Here is a 20,976-nt window from a genome sequence, read left to right as displayed (position 1 = left end):
ATATATATATATATATATATATATATATATATATATATATATATATAAATTACTATAATTTGAAATGACTTTGAGTTGTTGAGGCTACTCTAATATACAGGATACGGCACTGCATTATAAAAATACCAAAATAAAATTTGGAACATGTAGCTTTGTCTCAAAAATATTATTTTGACATTACCTTATGGGATGAAAAAAATATCAAGATATATATTGTATATTGCAATTCAGAAAACAAATATTGAGATATAGTTTTTGATCCATAACACCCAGTCCTAGTTCAATGATAGTGAGCCTTATAATACGGTGCCCCTTATAGTGTTAAAAATAGGTAAGTTATTTCAGCCTGGTCATGTGAACGCAGCCTGTAATGAGTTAGTAATAACTGTGTTACTACGCCTTTAAGGGCTCTACATCGCCGTCCTGTGGACACAGCTGGAGTGCAGTTTTGGAGTAGATGGTGTGTTTTTCCCTCTGTTGTTTTCAGTTTTCACTGCGGCTCAGTGAATTGGAGTAAAACCAAATAAGTGTTTACAAGAGGATCCAGCGTCTTCACAGCATTACAGCAAACAGCCGGATTATAGTAACGTTACTGGAGCAAGACGGGCCAGCGGAGGGCTGTGTGGAGGAGCGGATATGCAGCATTTTTAAATCAGCAGTTCTGACAGAGATCTGACTGATTTTCCAGTTTATCTGTGTTTTTTGGGTCGGCGTGGATGATACTGTTACCGCGATTTTCTGAGAGTAAGTGCGGACTGTATCGCGGAGTGTCGCCGCAGGAGTGAGCAGCGCCGCAGAGCCCGAGTCCTCCTCTCCCCGGAGCAGATCATACTGAGGCTCTGTGGGCTGTGGCCACTTGTTGAAATCTGGAATAAGTTTACCAGTTGGACACAGCAGGATTAAAACAGTGGAAAGTCCGAAAACTAAACGAGTTAACAAGAGCTGTGTATTTTTTCTAGTAACCTCAACTCCCTGAATTACTTTACGTGTTAGGGTAATTTAAATTAAAATCTGCAAGAAGGAAGGAGATGGAACCTGTAGGATGGCTGGCTATTAGTTACTGAATGCTGCCTGGATGTAGGTTAAAGCTGTAGGTTGTACTTAAGAAACAGTATAGGAATATATCAGAGAGAACACCACAGATACTGAATCCACACATTTGTAAAATACTTCAGTCTGTATTGATCGCTAAGATACAAGTAGGAGTTTATGGTCCAGTTTCTGTAACATAACTTGGCTAGCTGAATAGACAAGCTGGCTTGCTAACATTACAACTTAACGTAAACAAGCCAGCGAACAACGTAAAACGTCTGGAAGCATTAAAGACATACCGTTTTTAAATTAGACTTTAATCTTTAACTATAATTCTCAGAGACTGAGTGCTGAGTATAGTTTGTCCACTTGCTGTAACTTTGTTAGCTAGCCAAGGTGGATAACGTTACGGCTTAACGCAGCTAGCTTAGCTAACAGTGCAGTGCTGCTACACTATCTTATAAATATAATTAACTTTACTGCTTGTTGTAAGAAATAAGCTAGCGTTAGCCAGATATCTGTCTGTGAATATAGCTACTTTACTAGCAATAGAACCAGTGAAATATCGTTAAACCGTAGCTATGTAACATTAGTTAGCTAGCTAGCTAACTAAGCCATCTAGCTAAGTTACCTAAGCTGTGCTCTTCAATTCAAACTTCTTAACAAAATATTAATGTGCAGTTAATAATAATCAAAGATAAAGCCGCATTTCTTATGATTAAATTTGGTTTAGATTGTCACAAACGTCTTCGACCCGATAACCATATTATGTTCATTATAAACTTGGTTTAGCTTTTCCCCCCAGTTCTGACAGCTCACTGACAGAGCACCTTCACAACATCCAGTTTATTTTAATAGTGTTTTGCACCCTAAGCTCGCCAAAATGTGGACAATGAAAGGACATCTGAAGTGTTTCTGAGTTTAAACTGCAAACAGGGTGTTGCTAAATTGCGTTTTCCGCGAAAGTGTCCATTTACACAATTCCACGGCCCACCATGTCCGGATCCCCGGGCTCGAGTGGCTCCAACCCGCGGAAGTTCAGCGAGAAGATCGCGCTACACAACCAGAAACAGGCCGAGGAGACGCGGGCCTTCGAGCAGCTAATGACGGACCTCACCGTCTCAAGGGTAAATCAGCTATAAAGTTTACAGTTTTTACTGAGTTAGTGTAACTTAGCACGCTGAATCAGGTATATCCTTGTTAAAAGCTGAAACAAAATTGCATATACTTTGGTTTTTGATATTCCGATTTTGGGCATTACTTTACACTGTCTGCGGTAATACCAGTGATTGGAAATAATCAAACCTTGAGCTACACGGTTGTAAATATTACTAAAATACAGCTTTAACATAAATGGTGTGATGAACCTTTTAGATCTTAGATCCTAGTTTATAATTGTAAATTTGTACATCTTAAGACTGCCCGAGAATGGCTGACTAACAATTGTTGAATGTTTTGATAATTAGAATAATAATAAAAAATAATAATAATAATAATAATAATAATAATAATAATAATAACTGTAAACAATATTTATGAATACATCAACAATGTTGCCCAAAGTTTTTTACAGAACCCCCAATGAGCAAGTTGAAGACTCACTCTAAGCTGCAAGAACAACCAGGGGTGGAAACAAGGAAACCACTCCTCCTCTGATTATTTAACTAATATGAATTATAGAGTAAAAACCTTCATTTGTAAGTCTGTTATGTTCAGATGTACTGATATAATGGCAATGATGGCGATGTGAAACCATATAAAGATTTGCATATAAGCTTTGTTTGGTCCAGATTTTCAGACTTTTTAGTTTGGTCTAAACCAAGAGATCAGGTGTGAAAGCTGCTACGAACAACGAACTGAACCATGGTCCGGTTTATCTGCAGTGTGAAAGCACTTTTCTAGATCGTTCAATCTTTCAGACCAATTACAGAAAGATGAGGCAGGCTGTCCTCAGCCTGTAAAGAAATAATAGGAAAAAGAAGCAGTGTTGTGCCGAAATACGACTCATGGTATTTTTATTATTATTATTATTAATTTTATTATTATTTTTTGTTTATGAGTTGCTGTACTGTTAGGAGTATAAATAATATAAAACACTAAGGCTTTAAATGAATAGGCATTGATTAATAGTGGGTTTACTTTGCCCCACAAAATTACACAATATATAAAGAAATCAGAATTTATTATCAGAAAAATTGCTAAAGAATTTAAATAATAGACATTAAAAATAGATACACTAACAAATTTAACACAGCTCCCTTTACAAAATTAAATATTTTAATAAATAGTTCTATAAACACTATTAACAAACCTAAAATACTCAATGTTTAAGTATTCAAATAGATATTTATCAAAAGTTCTATTGCACAAGTAAGATACAAGTTTAATATCAATTTGCTGTATGTTATTCCTGAAGGTATTATAGGCATTACAGTATTTACATAAGCTTAAATTCCCTTCTTTCTCCAGTTAACAAATACATTCAAATCATCATTCATGCTACAGTATTAATAATATTTAAAAGGGCTGTAGTTACTGCTCTATTTTACTGGGATAAAAACACTCATACAGTGGAAACAGCAGCAGGAGATTTCTCTGCAGGACTACATAGATATGTTATACGTAGATGCCGCATACCCTGCCTCCTGGCGTGTTTGCGTGGCCCCCATATTGGAGGAGGCAACCCTGCACTCCGGGTGCGTTAATTTACACTGAGGAAGGTGTAAAATACACCTTTAATAATCGCAACTCTACCCATTTATACACGGTTTTCACACGGTTTGGTTTGTTACCGACAGCGGAGATATTTGCCATTTTAGGTGAAATCACAATTTGTCAGGCTTTCATGGTTTCATGAGCTGGAACAAATGTAATAAGTTAACAATGTCATGTAAATACTGATGTAATGTAAACAAATGTAAAATGCTATTAAACCCTATGCAAGAAGCAAAAATAGTGTAAACTTTGGGAATTTAATCATACACAATATTAAGTAAAGACGTTAAGATATTATATACTAAGCAAGCAGCGTTTTAAAGCAAGTTTCCCTTTGTTACCAGTGTATTGACTGTGGACTAAGTACTTCATGGATTTTGTCATGCTGGACATGCTGAGCTGCAGAGCATTGCTCTCGCTTTCTCTCTCTTCTCTGCCTTTCATATTCTCTTGCTCCTGGCATCCCTGTGATGTGGATTTGGGACTGAATATGTATAATTCAGATTTGTGCAGTGAAGCTGTCACAAACAAAAGTTGTCCATGTGTACTAGGATTCAAATGCTTGTACCGAAGCCGTGTGGGCGAGTTCTAGTACATGAGCATGGTTTCAGGTTTGATACCGATACCAGTATTGCTATTCACACATCTGTATTTTCACTGAAACCAAATTAGTATAGACCCATTTACACCTGGTAACTAATATCTGGATTATATCCTGATGTTTCTGGTTTGTTTAGTTATGTGTGAGATCTGTTCCTTACTTCATAACTTGGCAACCAGTTGTTTTTCTGTTTAGCCTCTTTATATTTATATTGTATTATATTGATAGTGAAATATTGTTGGGTATGCTTGGGTATTTCAGGAACATTGGAGTATATGGTAGATTTGAGGTGTTTTCAGGGTCACAAAATATACAGGATTATTTGTTAAGCATGTCGTAGCAAAATATATTTCATATCATTAGTGGTCTGTAATAGTTTTAAAATGTTTTATTGGCTTTCAGTGTAAAGGCACATAAAAAGTGTGTGTATGTTTGTCTAGGTTCAACGCTTTTTGAACAATCAAGCTTCATTGTTTGTAGGAGTCCTGAAGGAAATGCCTGTGGTCCTACAGTATTGCTGCCATTTATTCCTCAACCTTTATACACTTTAAATTAATCCAAATACCAAATTTAATATAATGTATATTTTAAAACAAATCACGACATGAACACACCTGTCTAAGATTGCTGCAAGATTAGCTGTGACCCACAAATGCATGAATTCTACAAGGCCTCCACAACTCCTCCTTTAACCTCAAGACCTGAACTCTTGCATGGCATACATTTTTTATTTCTCTTTGCTTTTTGGGCTAATTGGCACCTGATTAGTGTAAAAACATAGAACAATATTTTTGCATGATGTAGTCCCAATTAGTTATGATGTACAAAACATTTATTTTGTGCCTGAACACAAAACAAAAGTAGAAACAATATTTATGCCCCTTTGAGTAATATTCCTTAAGTGCTGCTTTAACACGAAGACATAAAGGAAAAAACATAAACATTTACTGTATTTACTGTTCATTTAAATTTTTCGAACAAAATGTAAACCACTAGGTGACAGCCTCATAAGAGGACCCCAGGCCCCTCTAGAGCAAAATTTATTGTCGTGGTCTAACAACCCAAAATGTGACGTTCACCCATGTTCACACAAGGTAGACAGAGCCTCCTTGGTTTCCCGTGACCATAAGTGTTTGTCCTTTCCTTGGAGCACTTTTGGTATGTACAGACCACTGAATAGCGGGAACACCCCACAAGGCCTGCCTGATGTTCTGGAAACTGTTTGACCCAGTCATTTAGTCATCAGAAGTTCTCTTATTATTTGCTTGTACATTTTTATTTTAAGTCATAAACCTTTTAATTAGCATCAAATACTATTTTCACAGAATGTCCTAATGCTTACATTGCCACAGCGGTAGAGAATTTCTGATCTAAGCAGTAGAAATAATTTGTGTTGTAGCTTTTTGAGAAGAGTTAGATGGTGTGTTGGTCTGTCGAGCAACTCTTCTCAGGGTTCATATGGGTGCTTGAAATCCTGGAAAATACTTTAATTTCAACATTCTGTTTTCCAGGCCTGGAAAGTGTTGGCATTTTGGAGAAAGTGCTTAAAAATTCTTGTTGTGTTTATGTAAACATAATACCATTTCTTGCAATGTGACAAAAAGCAAATCAATAATTTTGAGTATATGTATGTATAAATGCTCTCAACTTACCCCTAAATTTGACATACAGTAATTGCTCAATCAAATAAATAGGGTAAACATGCGGTGAAGAACATTGGTATTTAAATTGTGTGAAATTGGCACCAATAAATCCATAATTCCTGCTATTTATAAGTATTTTGTTTCTCAGTAGCATAGTCGCTGTAAAGTGTGGAAAAGAGTTTTGCGATGTATTGAATATCATTGAATCACCGTTTTGAGATATCACCGTTATTATTAATTTACCACAGCTGAAAAGTTAAAAGTGCTTGAAAAAGGCCTGAATTTTACCTTGTGAAAAGTGAAATTGTCTTCAGTTTACACACAGTATTCAAAAATATGGCTGCTGTTTCGAAAATAGTACCTATGAAAAAAATCTCAAATAAAGGCAATCCAGTACAAATCTTCATTCTGAATGAATCGTTTAGGTTTTCGTGTCATGTCAATACCGTCAAAGGTTTGACTAATGTAGGAAACTTCTGACTAAAGTATCAAATTAGGTCAAATGTATTTTTATAGCGCTTTATACAATTAAAGTTGTTGCAAAGCAGCAAAACCCTTAAGCACAGAACCCCCAGTAAGGGACTGGTGGTAGGAAAAACTCTCTTGGGAGTAACCAAAACTCACAGACCCATCCTTCTCTGGCCAGACTACTAATACATTTATGATGAAGTCATCATACAGTGGTGTGAAAAAGTGAAAAATGTCTCTTCTTTGGGGCTGACCCTGTGGTTCAACAGATTTTAAATTTGGAGTTTTATAAGCTGGGCTGTATAAAGGGATATATTTAATTAGGGCTAGGGTGGCTCGATAGTTTAAATAGTATTACAGATTAATAAAATGTTGATTTGCATACCATGCATCAACCTATTGCTAAGATAGCAACACCCACTAAAACGGGTTGTGTCCCAAATCACACACTACCACAGGGATGCAACGGTGTTGGACACGGTTCGGTTCGTATCTCGGTTCTTTCGGTTCGGTTTCGATATATATCAATATTATCCAACTCCAACATGCAGTATGTTTTTAGACCTTTCTATTTAAAATCAACAAGGTGCTCCTACTCACACTTGCAGAGCCAATATTAAATAGAAAAAAGGCACAGATGAATTCAAATCACAATATCTGTTGTAAAAAAGGAACACTTATTCTTACCATTAGTAAAAAAAACAGGCAACTGATATCACACTGTGCTTTATCTGCTGACTTGATTATCATACTCAACGCTAAAGCCAAAATGGTCCGGAACAGCGGATTTATAAGCTTACAGCGCCTCTTACAGCGCCTAAATTACCCTTTCTCCGTTTAGCGTTCACTTGCCATAATCAAGCAGCTGAGAAAGTTTTGTTTAACTATCCCTCAAATCTTCAGTGTCTGCCTTCAGAGCGCAGATTTGCTGCTGGGAAACTATAAGTAACCATAAGATAGCATTAGTTATATTTATTTCTGAGATTTATAAGGATTCACATGTATGTTCAGTACAGAGACTAAATAACTGTAGCTTATAGCAGATATAGGCATTCTGCTGTTTGATAATTTTAACAGATGTTTATTCTCACTCAAATGCTGGAGTTTTAGAAATAAAAAATAAAAGAGAAAAGCACTTTGACTGAACATAATTTTTTTTTATTTCACTTCGTTATTACTTAACTGAAATTCATTTTTAATTATATCTGGAGAAATGAAGCAGGTTATCACCCTGGTGCTGCCCGTCAATTTTATAAATCATTTAAAATAGACAGAAATATAAAGCTATATGTTAGTGTTCGTTTCTTATCACCAGGACAAATGTATTAAAATATAAAATATATTAATTCATTCATTAAAATTTCATCCAGTGCTCTAAAAAGCTGCAGGCATGCGTAACGGAGGCTTTGCGGGTGGAATTGCCTCTGTTTTCTTAAAGAAAAATAGTTTTAATAAATAACGTCGGATCAAGTGTAGCTTAAACAACAAAACCACAATATAAAACTCTGTATAAACACCATTTAACCAAGAGAGAACTCAGGCAATTCATTTTTATTTTATAATTTAGGATTTTTTTAAATAATCATTTTACTTAATTTTTCCTTCATAAGATATAATTTCTTTATTATATATGTGAAAAAATTTTATGATCTTTTTAAAATGTCCTATTTTTCCTTTTTTACATATTTATTTTATTTGTCTATAGTAAATATCTGTTTTTATTTCAAATATTTTTCAAATATTTTTAATCCCTATTAAACTGTAAATGCTCAGCAGCATTGTAAATGAGGGTCCCCCTCCAGTGTAAATAATGGTTAATTGCTTGATTAATATTCAGTGTTTCAAACCCAGTTGTTACATAAACAAAAAAGAGAATAAAATAACATTACTCTTCACTTATATGAGCTGCTGGTGAATCCTCACAGTGTGACGGCGCAGTCCCCCAGCACGTGCTCAGCAGCCCCTCCCCCTGGACATGTGCGGGGCATGTACAGCGGGAGAGCGTTCGTTCGCTCTGTTAGTGCGGCACCGAAATACCACGGTCCATCGGGGTGTATCGAACCGAACAGGCCGAACCGAACCGTTGCATCCCTAGTAAATAGTGTGTTAAAAGTGTTCTTACAGCCTATAACTTCCTGCCCACTAAATTGATGTAGAATTAGTGCTGGACGATATGGCCAAAATTCATATCACAATATATTCCTTAATTTCGGTCGATACGATATAATTCCGATATCGATATACATACTTAGAAGGCCTCAGAAAACTGCTAAGAATCCCTGCAATGGAAATACGTACCTACTAGGGGTGGGCGATATGGCCCTAAAATAATATCACAATATTTCATGGTATTATCGCGATAACGATACTCTTGGCGATATGACAAAAAAAAACAAAAAACTTTTTTATTATTGCATACGATATGATATTGCACACCTTTAAGATATTTAAAAAAAAAACAATAATTTTAGCAGATTTATAACAGAAGTCAATAATTGAGAATTACATGATACTACTAATAATAATGCACTCCAAATATCTCCATATATCCAGTATTAAAGTAAAATAAATGACACTTTACAGATATAATCTGTCTCTAGTAGATATTTAATAGGAAATAGAAATGTGTGAGTTTTTATTTTGCTTAAAACAGCAAAAAAATTAGTACCCTGATGTGATAATTAGGGGTGAGTGATGTGGCACGATATTTCAGAGTATAATATCGTGATATATGATATGGCACACCCCTAGTACCTACTACTGTCTACTTAATTTAAGTCTTTGAAACCTCCTTTCACGAAAACATTATAATACTTAAGAAATAAACAATAGTCAAGATAAATCAATGCTCAATTTTATTTGCATATAGCAAAATAAAAACATGACATCCCTGTCAAACATAAGCCAATATAACTATTACCAATAAAAAATAACTTAAAATTAGGATAGAAGCAGAGCTTCTTAGTCTTTTGTAAACAAATTTAACAGATCAAAACAAAAGTGTTCCAACTAGGATAAAGAATACAAGAAGCCTTTATACACATAAAAGCAACAAGATTTCCCCGTCAAATAAACAAACCTATAGGCTTTATCAACTATAAATAACTTAGTTACAATATAAGCTACAAAAGTGCTTCAGCCAAAATACAACTCTTTATGAACATAAAAGGAACATGATATCCCCGTCAAATAAACAAACCTAAAGGATTCATAAACTTTAAATAACTTAAATAACTTACAACATACGCTATAAAAGTGATTCAGCCAGTATAAGGAAAATATTGTATGTAGTGGAACTGATTGAGGTGGTGGAACAGATTAGATGTTTTAACGTTACCGCTGCTGGTCGGCTCCACTTTCCGGCACAATTTGCAGCAAACTGAAGTTTAGCAGACCTTCGAGAGTCGAACCAAATCCTCACCACTGAATTAGACCTCCCTCCTTCAATTAATCACTTGTGGAAGCGGCAGGGGCATTCATTTTGCATCAAAAATGTCCCGCGCTGGGAGCCAAGAGGACCCGCGACTGACAAAGAGGACCCGCAACTGACCGCTGACCGAGCGGACCCGTGGGCGGACCGAGCGAACCAGAGGCGGACCGAGCGGACCCGTAGGCGGACCGAGCGGACCAGAGGCTGACCGACATTTTAGATGCGTAGCGGACCCGAGCCTAGCCTAGCCTAGCCAAATCTAGCCTAGCCTAGCCTATCTGGCTACGTGCCTATGTGATTACGTCATCACGCACAGAGATAGTCCAGCTACGGAGGCTGATTGTGTTCAGCTGTGCGGCGAGCTGACGCCAGTAAAACGCCTGTCCGTGACAGATTCTGTAAATAATGCATATCGATATACCACAAAAATGATATCACCGTTATTGAAACATTTCTTATCGCGATAAATACCGATATCGAATTATTGTCCAGGCCTATGTAGAATACATTATTACTTGCATGATTACTTTAACCACATATTACCCCATTTAGAGTTGCATGACGCACCGAACCACCGATGATTTTCAATGCTACGCACATGCAAACCAGCAGTGATAGAGCAGCACCGCGTGTAGAATGGTGACAACTAATATTAAATATGTTTGCTCTCGTCCACGACTTGTGGCATAACAGGCGAGAGGAGTGAAGTCTGGGAATGTTTCACCTATATTGCTAAAGAAGACTGGAACCCAACTAGGGTTGAGCGGTATTGAAGTTTTTCATTATATGGCGGTATACGGTATTACCGGCGGGGGGGGGGGGGGGGTTCTGGATATTATTTTATTTTTGTACCTGTGTGTACACTATTTAGTTTTGATATCTTAGAATTCGTTTGATTATATTTCCTTTAGCATTTTGAGCTTAGTTTAGTTGGTTATTTTCCTATTTCATATCTATTTTTCTGTTTCTATTAAATTCTGTTATTAGTGTTGTGAGGGAAGGTGCGGGTGCTTGAGCTGTTCTCACCTAAAGTATTCTGCCAGCACCGAATTAAACCCCCCCCTCCCCATTCTCAATGGAGCAACAAGTGTTCAAATTAACATAAAATTACTAAATGTGTTTCTCACTATTTAATTTCCTTATTCAGAACTTCTGCCAATACCTTCAAGTTCATACAGTCAAGCTACCGTTACATCTGTGCTTTACAGAAACAGAAAATACCTCCCGTACCCTTTCCCACGCCTTCATTGCTTGGTCTTTTGTGTATATTGTATGTGCCTGTGTGCTGAGGTTTTTTGATGTTCCTACACTGTGCTCTTTAGGGGTATGTTTTTTTACCCTCTTCTTTCCCCTTGTATCCCTCTAACTGAAGAAATGATGGCTGTGCGTGCACACGCTGCAGCTTACCCTGTCTTCCTGTCCTGTCCTGTTTTCCCCTTGTATGTTATTGTATGGATGGGTTGATGGCTAATTTCGCTGGTACTTGTGACCGTGTGACAATAAAGGCAATTCTGATTCTGATTCTGATAAATCCTCCAAAAAATCAGAAAGTCTAAAAGAGCTGTAGCTCAATACATCTGCATGAACCAAATGCCTGTACAGTGTATCACAAAAAAAATGAGTACACCCCTCACATTTCTGCAGATATTTAGGTTTATCTTTTCATGGGACAACACTGACAAAATTACACTTTAACAGAATGAAAAGTAGTCTGTGTGTAGCTTATATAACAAATATTTATTCTTAACCCAATATACAGCTATTAATGTCCAAACCACTGGCAACAACAGTGAGTACACCCCTAGGAGACTACACCCCTAAATGTCCAAATTGAGCACTGCTTGTCATTTTCCCTCCAAAATGTCATGTGACTTGTTAGTGTTACTAGGTCTCAGATGTGCATAGGGAGCAGGTGTGTCCAATTTTGTAGTACAGCTCTCACACTCTCTCACACTGAAATATCCAGCATGGCACCTCATGCAGGGTTCATACGGGTGCTATGTATATGCAAAGTGTGGAGAATAGTTTTGCGATGTATTGATTATCGCGGAATCGCAGTTTTGAGATATCATCGTTATCATTAATTTACCACAGCTGAAAGATGCTGGAAAAAAATTAAAATGGGCCTTCAAAGGGCTTAAAAAGTGCTTGAATTTTATCTTGTAAAAGGTGTATGAACCCTGCTCATGGCAAAGAACTGTCTGAGGATCTTAAAAGATGAATTGTTGCACTAGATGAAGATGGCCAAAGCTACAAGAAACTGAGCTGCAGCACAGTGGCCAAGATCTTTCAGCATTTTAAAAGCGTAGGATCCACTTAGAACCGACCTTGTGTTGGTCGTCCAAAGAAGCGCAAAGAGTGTACATGGTCAGCTTCACATCCAAATGCTGTATTTGAAAGACAGGCGCAGCAGTGCTGTCAGCATTCCTGCAGACATTGAGAAGGTGGAGGGTCAGCCTGTCAGTGCTCAGACTATACGCCGCACACTAGATCAAATTGGTCTGTATGGCTGTCACCCCAGAAGGTAGCCTTTTCTGAAGTCTGTACACAAGAAGGCCCACAAACAGTTTGCTAAAGACATGCCAACAAAGGACATGGATTACTAAAACCATGTCCTATGGTCTGATGACACCAAGATTATTTGTTTGATTCAGATGGTCTCAAGTATGTGTCGCTGCAATAAGGTGAGGAGTACAAAGATGGTCTGGGTCTGCATGAGTGCAACAGGTGTTGGAAAGTTACATTTCATTGAGGGACACATGAACTCCAATATGTTCTGTAAAATACTGAAGCAGAGCATGATCCCCTCCCTTTGGAAACTGGGTCACAGGGCAGTGGTCCAGTATAATAATGACCCCAAACACAGCTCTAAGACGACCACTGCTTTATTAAAGAGGCTGAGGGTAAAGGCCAAGCATGTTCCCAGACCTAAACCCAGTAGAACATCTTTGGGGCATCCTTTGTTCTTTGGGGTGGAGGAGCGCAAAGTCTCGAATATCCACCAGCTCCATGAGTGGAAAAGCATTCCAGTGGCAACCTGTGAAGCTCTGGTAAACTCCATGCCCAGGAGAGTTAAGGCAGTTCTGGACACTTCAGGAACTTTCACTAAGGGGTGTACTCACTTTTGTTGCCGGTGGTTTAGACAAGGCTGTAAATTGAGTTATTTTAAGTGAAGAATACATGTACACTGTTATATAAGCTGCACACAGACTACTTTTCAATGTGTCAAAGTGTCCTTTTGTCAGTGTTGTCCCATAAAAAGATAAACTTAAATATCTGCGGAAATGTGAGGGGTGTGCTCACTTTTGTTATACACTGTATATACAGTTCAGAAATTTGATTCAGCCGTTAGACAGAAAGTATGACAAGCCTGGCAGAAAGTAATTTATGTTCTGACAATTTAATTGTTGTATTTTTTTCTTTTTCTAAGTATCGTTTTGGTATCAAGAATAGTGATACTACAGCTGGTATTGTTTTTAAGCTGTGACAACTCCAATTCTGTGTCCCCCGGTTACACAGAATTAGCGCTTTGAGGTAACACCTGCCCATGACCAGCACATTGTGCTAGCGCTACCCACTAAACGAAAACAAAACAGTCTCCAACCATTGATAATATTAAATGAGGTCAGTCTTTGAAATTCAAATTTTGGCCTTTTGCTCAGTGCGAGGAAGGAGTGTATGCCAATTTGCTTATTCCTGATCAGAATTGATCATTTACATGTTTACCTTTGACTGAACAAAACCTATATTGTCCTCTTGCCAGGCCTCTGTGTGCCTGAAACTGAATTGCTTTAGCCATTTCTAAGAATTTCTGTTCCTTTTGTGTATACTGACTTTTTCGTTTTTCAATACCGGGAAGTAGATACTAATACCAAGTGTAGTGTTATAATGATCAATTTCAAATAATACTACACTGTTAAGAAGTGCATATCCATTTTGTTAAAACTGTGCTGTACTGAGGTGCACAGCTTTCGACACTTACAGCTTTCGATGTTTACAAGCACGTGCCAAATCATGTGGATGGAGGCTATGCAGTTACCTGGTGTTTACTCCTGCCCCCAGCCCTCGTGCTCCCTCTCCACCTCGCTCTGCCCAGCAGCAGCCTGTCACTCACACAGAGACAGAGACAGCGCTGTATCTTCTTATGTCAAGAATCAAAACATTGCAACAGGACATGTTAGATTTAGTTGCCTTAAGTGACATCACACATCCTGCGATGTGACTATTACGCATGCACACATTGCGATGACTTTGCTTAAACGATATATCGGATTTATATGGATTTATTCCATATATACATTGTTAAAAAAATATATATACACTGCTCTGTTCTCATCCTTTCTGGCTGATGTTTTGGTCACTTTTGCATTTTGTCAGTTCTCTCAACATAGAAGTAGCATGAGGCAGTGTCTACAACCCACAGAAGTTGCTCAGGTAGTGCAGCTTTGTGCAAGGAGGAACAGAAGGAGCAGTGCAAGAGCCTTGCAAAATGACCTCCATCAGGCCACTAATATTCATGTTTCTGCTCAAACTGTCCGAAACAGACTCCATGAGGGTGCTATAAGGGCCTGACGTCCACAAGTGTGGCTTGTGCTTACAGCCCAACTTCGTGCAGAACGATTGGCATTTGCCAGAGAACGTCCTGTGCTCTTCACTAAGCACATGTGACAGACCTCCGTGTGCTCGCCAGAGGTACCCTGACTGCCATTAGGTACTGGGATGGATCCTCAGACCCATTGTGAGACCATATTCTGGTGCAGTGGGCTCTGGGTTTTTTCTGATGCATGGCAATGCTAGACCTCATGTGGCTGAAGTGTGTCAGCAGTTCCTGCAGGATGAACACATTGATGCTATGGACTGACCCTCCCGTTCCCCAGACCTGAATCCAAACCAGCATATCTGGGACATCATGTCTCACTCCATCCACCAACGCCACGTTGCACCACAGACTGTCCAGGAGTTACTGATGCTTTAGTCCAGGTCTGGGAGGAGATTCTTCAGGAGAACATCCGCCACCTCATCAGGAGCATGCCCAGGAGTTGTAGGGAGGTCATACAGGCACATGGAGCCACACACAATACTGAGCCTCATTTTGACTTGTCTTGAGGAATTTTCACTGAAGTTGGATTAGCCTGTCATTTGACTTTTCACTTTGATATAAAGTATGATTCCAAATCCAGACCTCCATGGGGTACTAATTTTGATTTACATTTTTATATTGTTTTGTTCTCAAATCATTCACTATGTAATAAAGATTTTCAACTAGAATATTTTATTAATTGAGATCTAGGATGTGTTATGTGCAACTAAATAAAAATGTAGTTTTATTATTTTATGCAATATGATATGGCACACACCTAACTAAGATATATTAAAAAATATCAGATCGACAACACAAGTAAACACAAAATGCATAAAGGGTCTTATTACTATAAATCTAAACCATGTCCCTATGTGAAAAAATGGACGGAAATTCTCCTTTAGGTTTTTTTTAGTAGATAGCGGAATTCATGGTTCCATTTATCACAGCAATTTTTTTTAGCTCCTAATTCCAGGTTCACACTACACAACTTTTTAATTCTTCAGTCATTGTGCTGTTTACACTACACAACTGGTTGTGCTGTATTTGTGAGTCCTTCAGTTGTTGAGACTTTTACACTACATGACTGATCAGATGAAATCGGCGACTCTCCTGGCTGCTCATCAGAAACTTGTTTCACGAAAACACACCTGAACTAAACGCACATGAAAACTAGTGATGTCATGCCAGAGTATCTCTATAGAGGAGAATACCCACTTGCAGTGAGTCCAACATGAACAGGTTCATATGAAGCAACTGAGCAAAATCAGAATTTATAAATCATCTGATCATCTAATACTGAAATATGTACTTCTGTACTCAACACAGAGCTATATTAAATGTTTTTGTACTGTAGACATCATTTTTTATCATTTTGAACTCCAGTTATACGCTTTTTAAACATGCTCTACCTGTATCTTCAGGATCAGCTCACCAACCAATCAGCTCACAGTATCATTAATGCTAGTACTTTACAGTGTAAAACCTGTTTTTTTAGATAAACTGAAATATACAGACATACTTTTAGTTTTTTTAGTAAAATACATTATTAAATAAATTAAGATGAGTGAGGACCTGTAAATTTAATCAAATATTGTCAAATATAAAGGAAATGTGGAGGTTTTGGTGAGCTGTTTTAGTGATTTGAAACTGAACTGATACTGAAACATTTATTATTCTATCAGAAAGCCTATGATTGTTTTAAATGAGTTTTTTATGAGTTTATATTTTATATATATTTTTTATTATTTTATTTATTTATATTATTTTATTGATCAAATTAGTTCATTTTTTCTTCATAAGATATCAGTTCTTTACTTTTTATGTCTCTTTTATATCTTTTTATGAACATGTCCTATTTTTCCTTTTTTATGTATATATTTTGCTCACCTATAGTAAATGTCAGTTTAAATAATATTTTTTTATACCTTTTAAACTGTAAATGCTCAGCGCCATTGTAAGTGAGGGTCGCCCTCCAGTGTAAATAATGGTTGATTGCTTGATTAATATTCAGTGTTGCAAACCCAGTTTTTACATAAACAATAAACAGAAAAAAGAATAAAATGACATTACTTTTTCCTTATGAATGAGCTGCTGGTGTATCTTCACAGTCTTCTGTGCGCTCTTAAAATAGGAATGAACAGAAGTCAGAGCATACTGCGCACTGACAAACGGATTGGTTTATTTCACGTTACGCCCAAAACACACCCATGAATAATTAAGGGAATTAAAACACGCCCTTTGCGCCCTTGTAGGTGCTCAAGGCATATTTTTCGCAGCCCCCACGATACCAAAGACATAGGACACGCCCCTAAATCCAGCTGCGCAAAGCGTAATTACCTAGTACGCTTTAGGTCGTTAAAATAGAGCCCTTAGATTTTAACAGTCATGTCATGATATAAAACGGGGGAGCAGAGTGGGCAGCTCTGGTGAGTTTTGGACCCGTGGTTCTCTCTTTCTGTGATCCTATTGTCTGTATTTTGCCGCTGCTCCTGACTTCGTCGCCTATTTGCCGGGCGCTTGGCGAACAGTTAGTGACGGATCTGCGAGCGTCTTTCAGTAGTTTACACTACGTGACAGCGGGAGCGCCGAGTGATCCCCGTTTTGTCTCCGATCAACAGAAACCTGTTGGCAACTAAAATACTGGCTCCAAAATCATGTAGTGTGAACCAGGCATAAAGCAGCAAAACAGCCCCAGACCATCACTCTACCACCACCACGGAATGAACTGATACTTTTGCACCAAATGTAATGGGACACACCTCTTTCAAGAAAGTGTCACTGCTGGGAAGGTTCACCACTTAGTCATTTGTGGATAATGGCTCTCAATTTGGTTCACTGGAGTCCCAAAACTTTAGAAATGGTAAAAATTTAACATTTTCCAATTACATTTTCCCATTTTTGTCCCTGAATTTCTTTAGATTTTGGCATGATGTCTAGCTTTTGAGTATCTTTTGGTCTGCTTCAATTTCAATTCAAAATGATTTCTTGATTGAGAACAGGCAGTAATTAGGCCTGTAGGTTTGTTTTTTTTTGTCCCTTAATAATAAAAACCTTCATATAAAAAAAGTTATGTTGCGTTTATTTGTGTTGTTTTTGACTGATATTTAAATTAGTTTGATGATCTGAAACAAACATGCAAATAATAAAAAAAACATGAAGGGCAAACACTTTTCACACCACTGTATATATAGACATATATAAATTGATCTTTAATAAGAACATTAATTTTGTGTTATTCATAATAAAACTTATCTGAATACTAGATCCAAAGCGCTTCACCACAACCCATATGCTATACTATTGTTAATAACATATGAATATTTTTCTTCATTGAGTTGTTGAATTATTTTATACTTTATTATGTTGACACTAACTTTATATTTAACATTTCTAGTGCAGGATCTTTTTTAGCATCGTTTAGTCTGGCCAACATACATACTCATATGACATGATATATGGCTTTTTTTTATTACTATTATTCTGTAATATTGTGATATTTTTTGAGATGGTTATCATACTGCAAAAGGACTGATGTCAACCCATAAATTTGGATTCATGGCCTTCCCCACCTCTGCTTGCAACCACCCACTGCAGAGCCATGGAGGAAGCGTCACTGTGCTGTTAGCCAATCAGAGACGAGGCACAGTGCATTCATTCGTACTACAGACCACCACAACATTAATAAAAAAGGTTTAAGGTTTCTGTGTGGGATCAGTGTAATTTCTCTAATAGCGTGCACCATGTATTCTCTAATACTACGTGTGAAACATGACCTTCTGTACCATGACGATTTAGTACAAATGCACGTACTGCTACATCCCAAAAGTTAATTGATTATAATCTGAATCCTCATTTATGAAATAATATTAAATATTTACAGTTTCAGTAGCACTGAACTATTAGAAATGAATAAAATTGAACGTTAGTTACGGGTTTTACAATATTGAAAAATGTTCCTATGTTCCTTTTGTTTAAAGGTCCAGTTTCAGAAGATTCAGCAGCTACGTTTGTCTCAGAATCGAGTTCAGTACTATGGAGGTTCCCTCCCAAACGTCAACCAGATCGGCAACGCCAGCACCGACTTCCAGGTAAATGGACTGCACTTCTGCTTATCAGAGCCCAGTCAGCCAGGCTTGATGCAGTCTTTTAGGAGAGATAAGCTTTAGCAGTATCCTTTTCTTTGCTACACTTACAAAAACATTGTTAAGAGATGGTAATTGTGAGTCTTGTCTGTGTAATGAAATAAAGACTGCATTTTTTTCCTGGAGTCAGCCCTCAGCTGGCCTACTTGATCATGAGCTGGTGAAGCCCAGTGCTAAACCTGATACAACAGCATGCTCAGAGAGCTGAACAACTGCATCTGTGTAGGTCCCCCATGGAGAATAGGGCTGTGTATCTGCAGGTGAAAGTGCTCTTGTTTCAGTGAATAAAGGTTCTTTTGAGCTTTTGAGCACAGATCCACAGATTTCAGCATGTCCTCAGAAACCCAATCTAGTAGGTAAAACCATGTCTTCCAGTAGGTTGATTACTTGGGTGGAAAAATAAGTCTAAATTCACATGCTTTAAACAAACATTTTATAGTGTGGTATATACAGTCAAGTTATTAGGATAAATTAGGATATCCCAACAAAATCTAATTTAAATAAATTGAAATTAAATTTATTTAAAGCATATGTATAAATGATCTCTGTTTAAACAACTTTGAGAGATGAAAGTAAGAAAACTAAAAACATAAAACGGAAGAAACCAATTTGATAAATATTTGTAAAATGTTATTAATAGAACCTAAATGGAGAGGATGTGGAAGCAGTCTGCCTTATGCATTTAGAAAGAAGGCTATAGATGCAGTTGAATCTTGAAGGGGATTTAAAAACATCCCAAACAAATAGAAATCAGTTATTCCACTGTCCACTAAATGATTCACGAGTGGAACAAAAAGGCCAGCTAGGCCATTCCAGCAACTTCAGCCTGAAAACAGACCACAAGATAAGTCCCCAACAATCTACCACCAACCCAAAACAGAGACAGTATAAAAAAAGAAAAAACTCATGGAATTTATTACAGTTGAATTATATTTGATTGCAGACAGTATTAAATAGGGTTGGATGTTGGGCTGGAAATGTTTTATTTTGATATTTTTCCTAATTTACCACTGTGTTGCTACTTATTCTCTCAACATCAAGGTAGTAATAAAGACTTTTAGATGTTTTGGCTCCTTTTTTCCTGCAAATGCATCTTAAGGTGTGTAAGAGTACATGGTTTTTATTGCTTTTTTCGTTATAACATTCTCCACATAGTCTCTACTGGGGACAGTTTAGGACTGCAGACAGGCCTGTCCAGTCCAGTACCCATAACCTCTTCTACCACACCATGTCTTTGTAATGTGTGCAGCATGTCATTTAGCATTGTCTTGTTGAAACATGCATGGACTAGTGAGCAAGGCTTCTGTTCTGCACAGCAAATTTGTAAGTGGCGTTAGTGAATGTAGCTCTGTATAGAAGAGCTTGTTGTTGATAAAGTGTGTAAAGTAATCCCTTGTCCATGCGGTCCCCCAATTTACAATATTTCTTTGGGGGACATTTTTATATCATATATGGATACTACTTTTATACCAAATTCTGATTAAAACCATCTGTTTGAAATCACATCAATATTTCTTTGTTTTAAACCTCATTACTACTGCTTATCAGGTAATCTAAATTACCCCGTCCCACATTTTAATAATTTGTAGCAGGTCTGAAATGTAGGAATGGGTGTATATTAATAATAATAAATTAAGTTGCATTATTTATTGCAAATTATATATGCATTTTCTGTACTGTCCCTACCTTGCTGATTTTGGGTTGTAGCCTGTCATGATAACGATTATTTGGTTGATATATTGTTCCAGAAATAATTGCAGTTACAATTGAATAATTAAAACGTTAAGTGGTTGAGGTCATGTCCATGTATCATACAACAAATTTGTGCTGGGCAGTATGACCAGAAATGTATATCACTGTTTTTTTAAGATTCTAACAGTTTCACTGTATACGACAGTATTTTTATTATTATTATTATTTATATTTTTGTATGACTGGGCTTTAATATAGGTTTGTGACTGTATTGTTAGAGACACATATACAGTAATATAAAACACTAAGGCTTTAAATTAAGGCTTTGATTACTATTGGGTTTACGTTGTCCATCAAAATTACACACTATATAAAGAAATTAGACCTCATTAGCAGAAAGACAGCTGGAGAGTGTAAGACATCTCTTTTCTAAGTGAATAGTTGTTAAAGCTTTGTCAGTTTGTTGTTATTTTTCTATTGTACTCTGAAAAAACACTCATACAGTAAGGAAAATCAGCAGGATTTCCTCTGATAAAGTCCTGTTCTCATTTCTCTCAAGGCAGGACAGAGCAAGATGAGCATTTGGCTCCACAGAGCTAAGTTCCAGTGTGTTAGCTTGTTATGCTAACTGGGTAGGAAGTATGTACCAGTATGGTTTTTTGGTGGTGCCG

The 20,976-nt window shown here is 37.2% G+C and overlaps 1 protein-coding gene across 3 annotated transcripts in view; it reads left to right on the top strand.

Annotated features, from left to right (window-relative positions):
- Positions 1-439: 439 nt before the first annotated feature.
- The window catches only part of crtc3 (CREB regulated transcription coactivator 3), a 99,750-nt gene continuing 79,213 nt past the window's right edge, over positions 440-20,976 (top strand). For all 3 annotated transcript variants that reach the window (XM_049473272.1, XM_049473273.1, XM_049473271.1), the window contains exons 1-2: positions 440-2,159; positions 18,449-18,559. In XM_049473272.1, the coding sequence (XP_049329229.1) occupies positions 2,028-2,159; positions 18,449-18,559 (243 nt within the window). In that variant the 5' untranslated portion in view covers positions 440-2,027. The remainder of the gene's footprint in view (positions 2,160-18,448; positions 18,560-20,976) is intronic.

The sequence above is a fragment of the Astyanax mexicanus genome, unplaced genomic scaffold (genome assembly GCF_023375975.1).
Source record: "Astyanax mexicanus isolate ESR-SI-001 unplaced genomic scaffold, AstMex3_surface scaffold_36, whole genome shotgun sequence".
In the NCBI taxonomy this organism is placed as follows: Eukaryota; Metazoa; Chordata; class Actinopteri; order Characiformes; family Acestrorhamphidae; genus Astyanax; species Astyanax mexicanus.
This window is presented reverse-complemented; position numbering and strand designations above follow the sequence as displayed.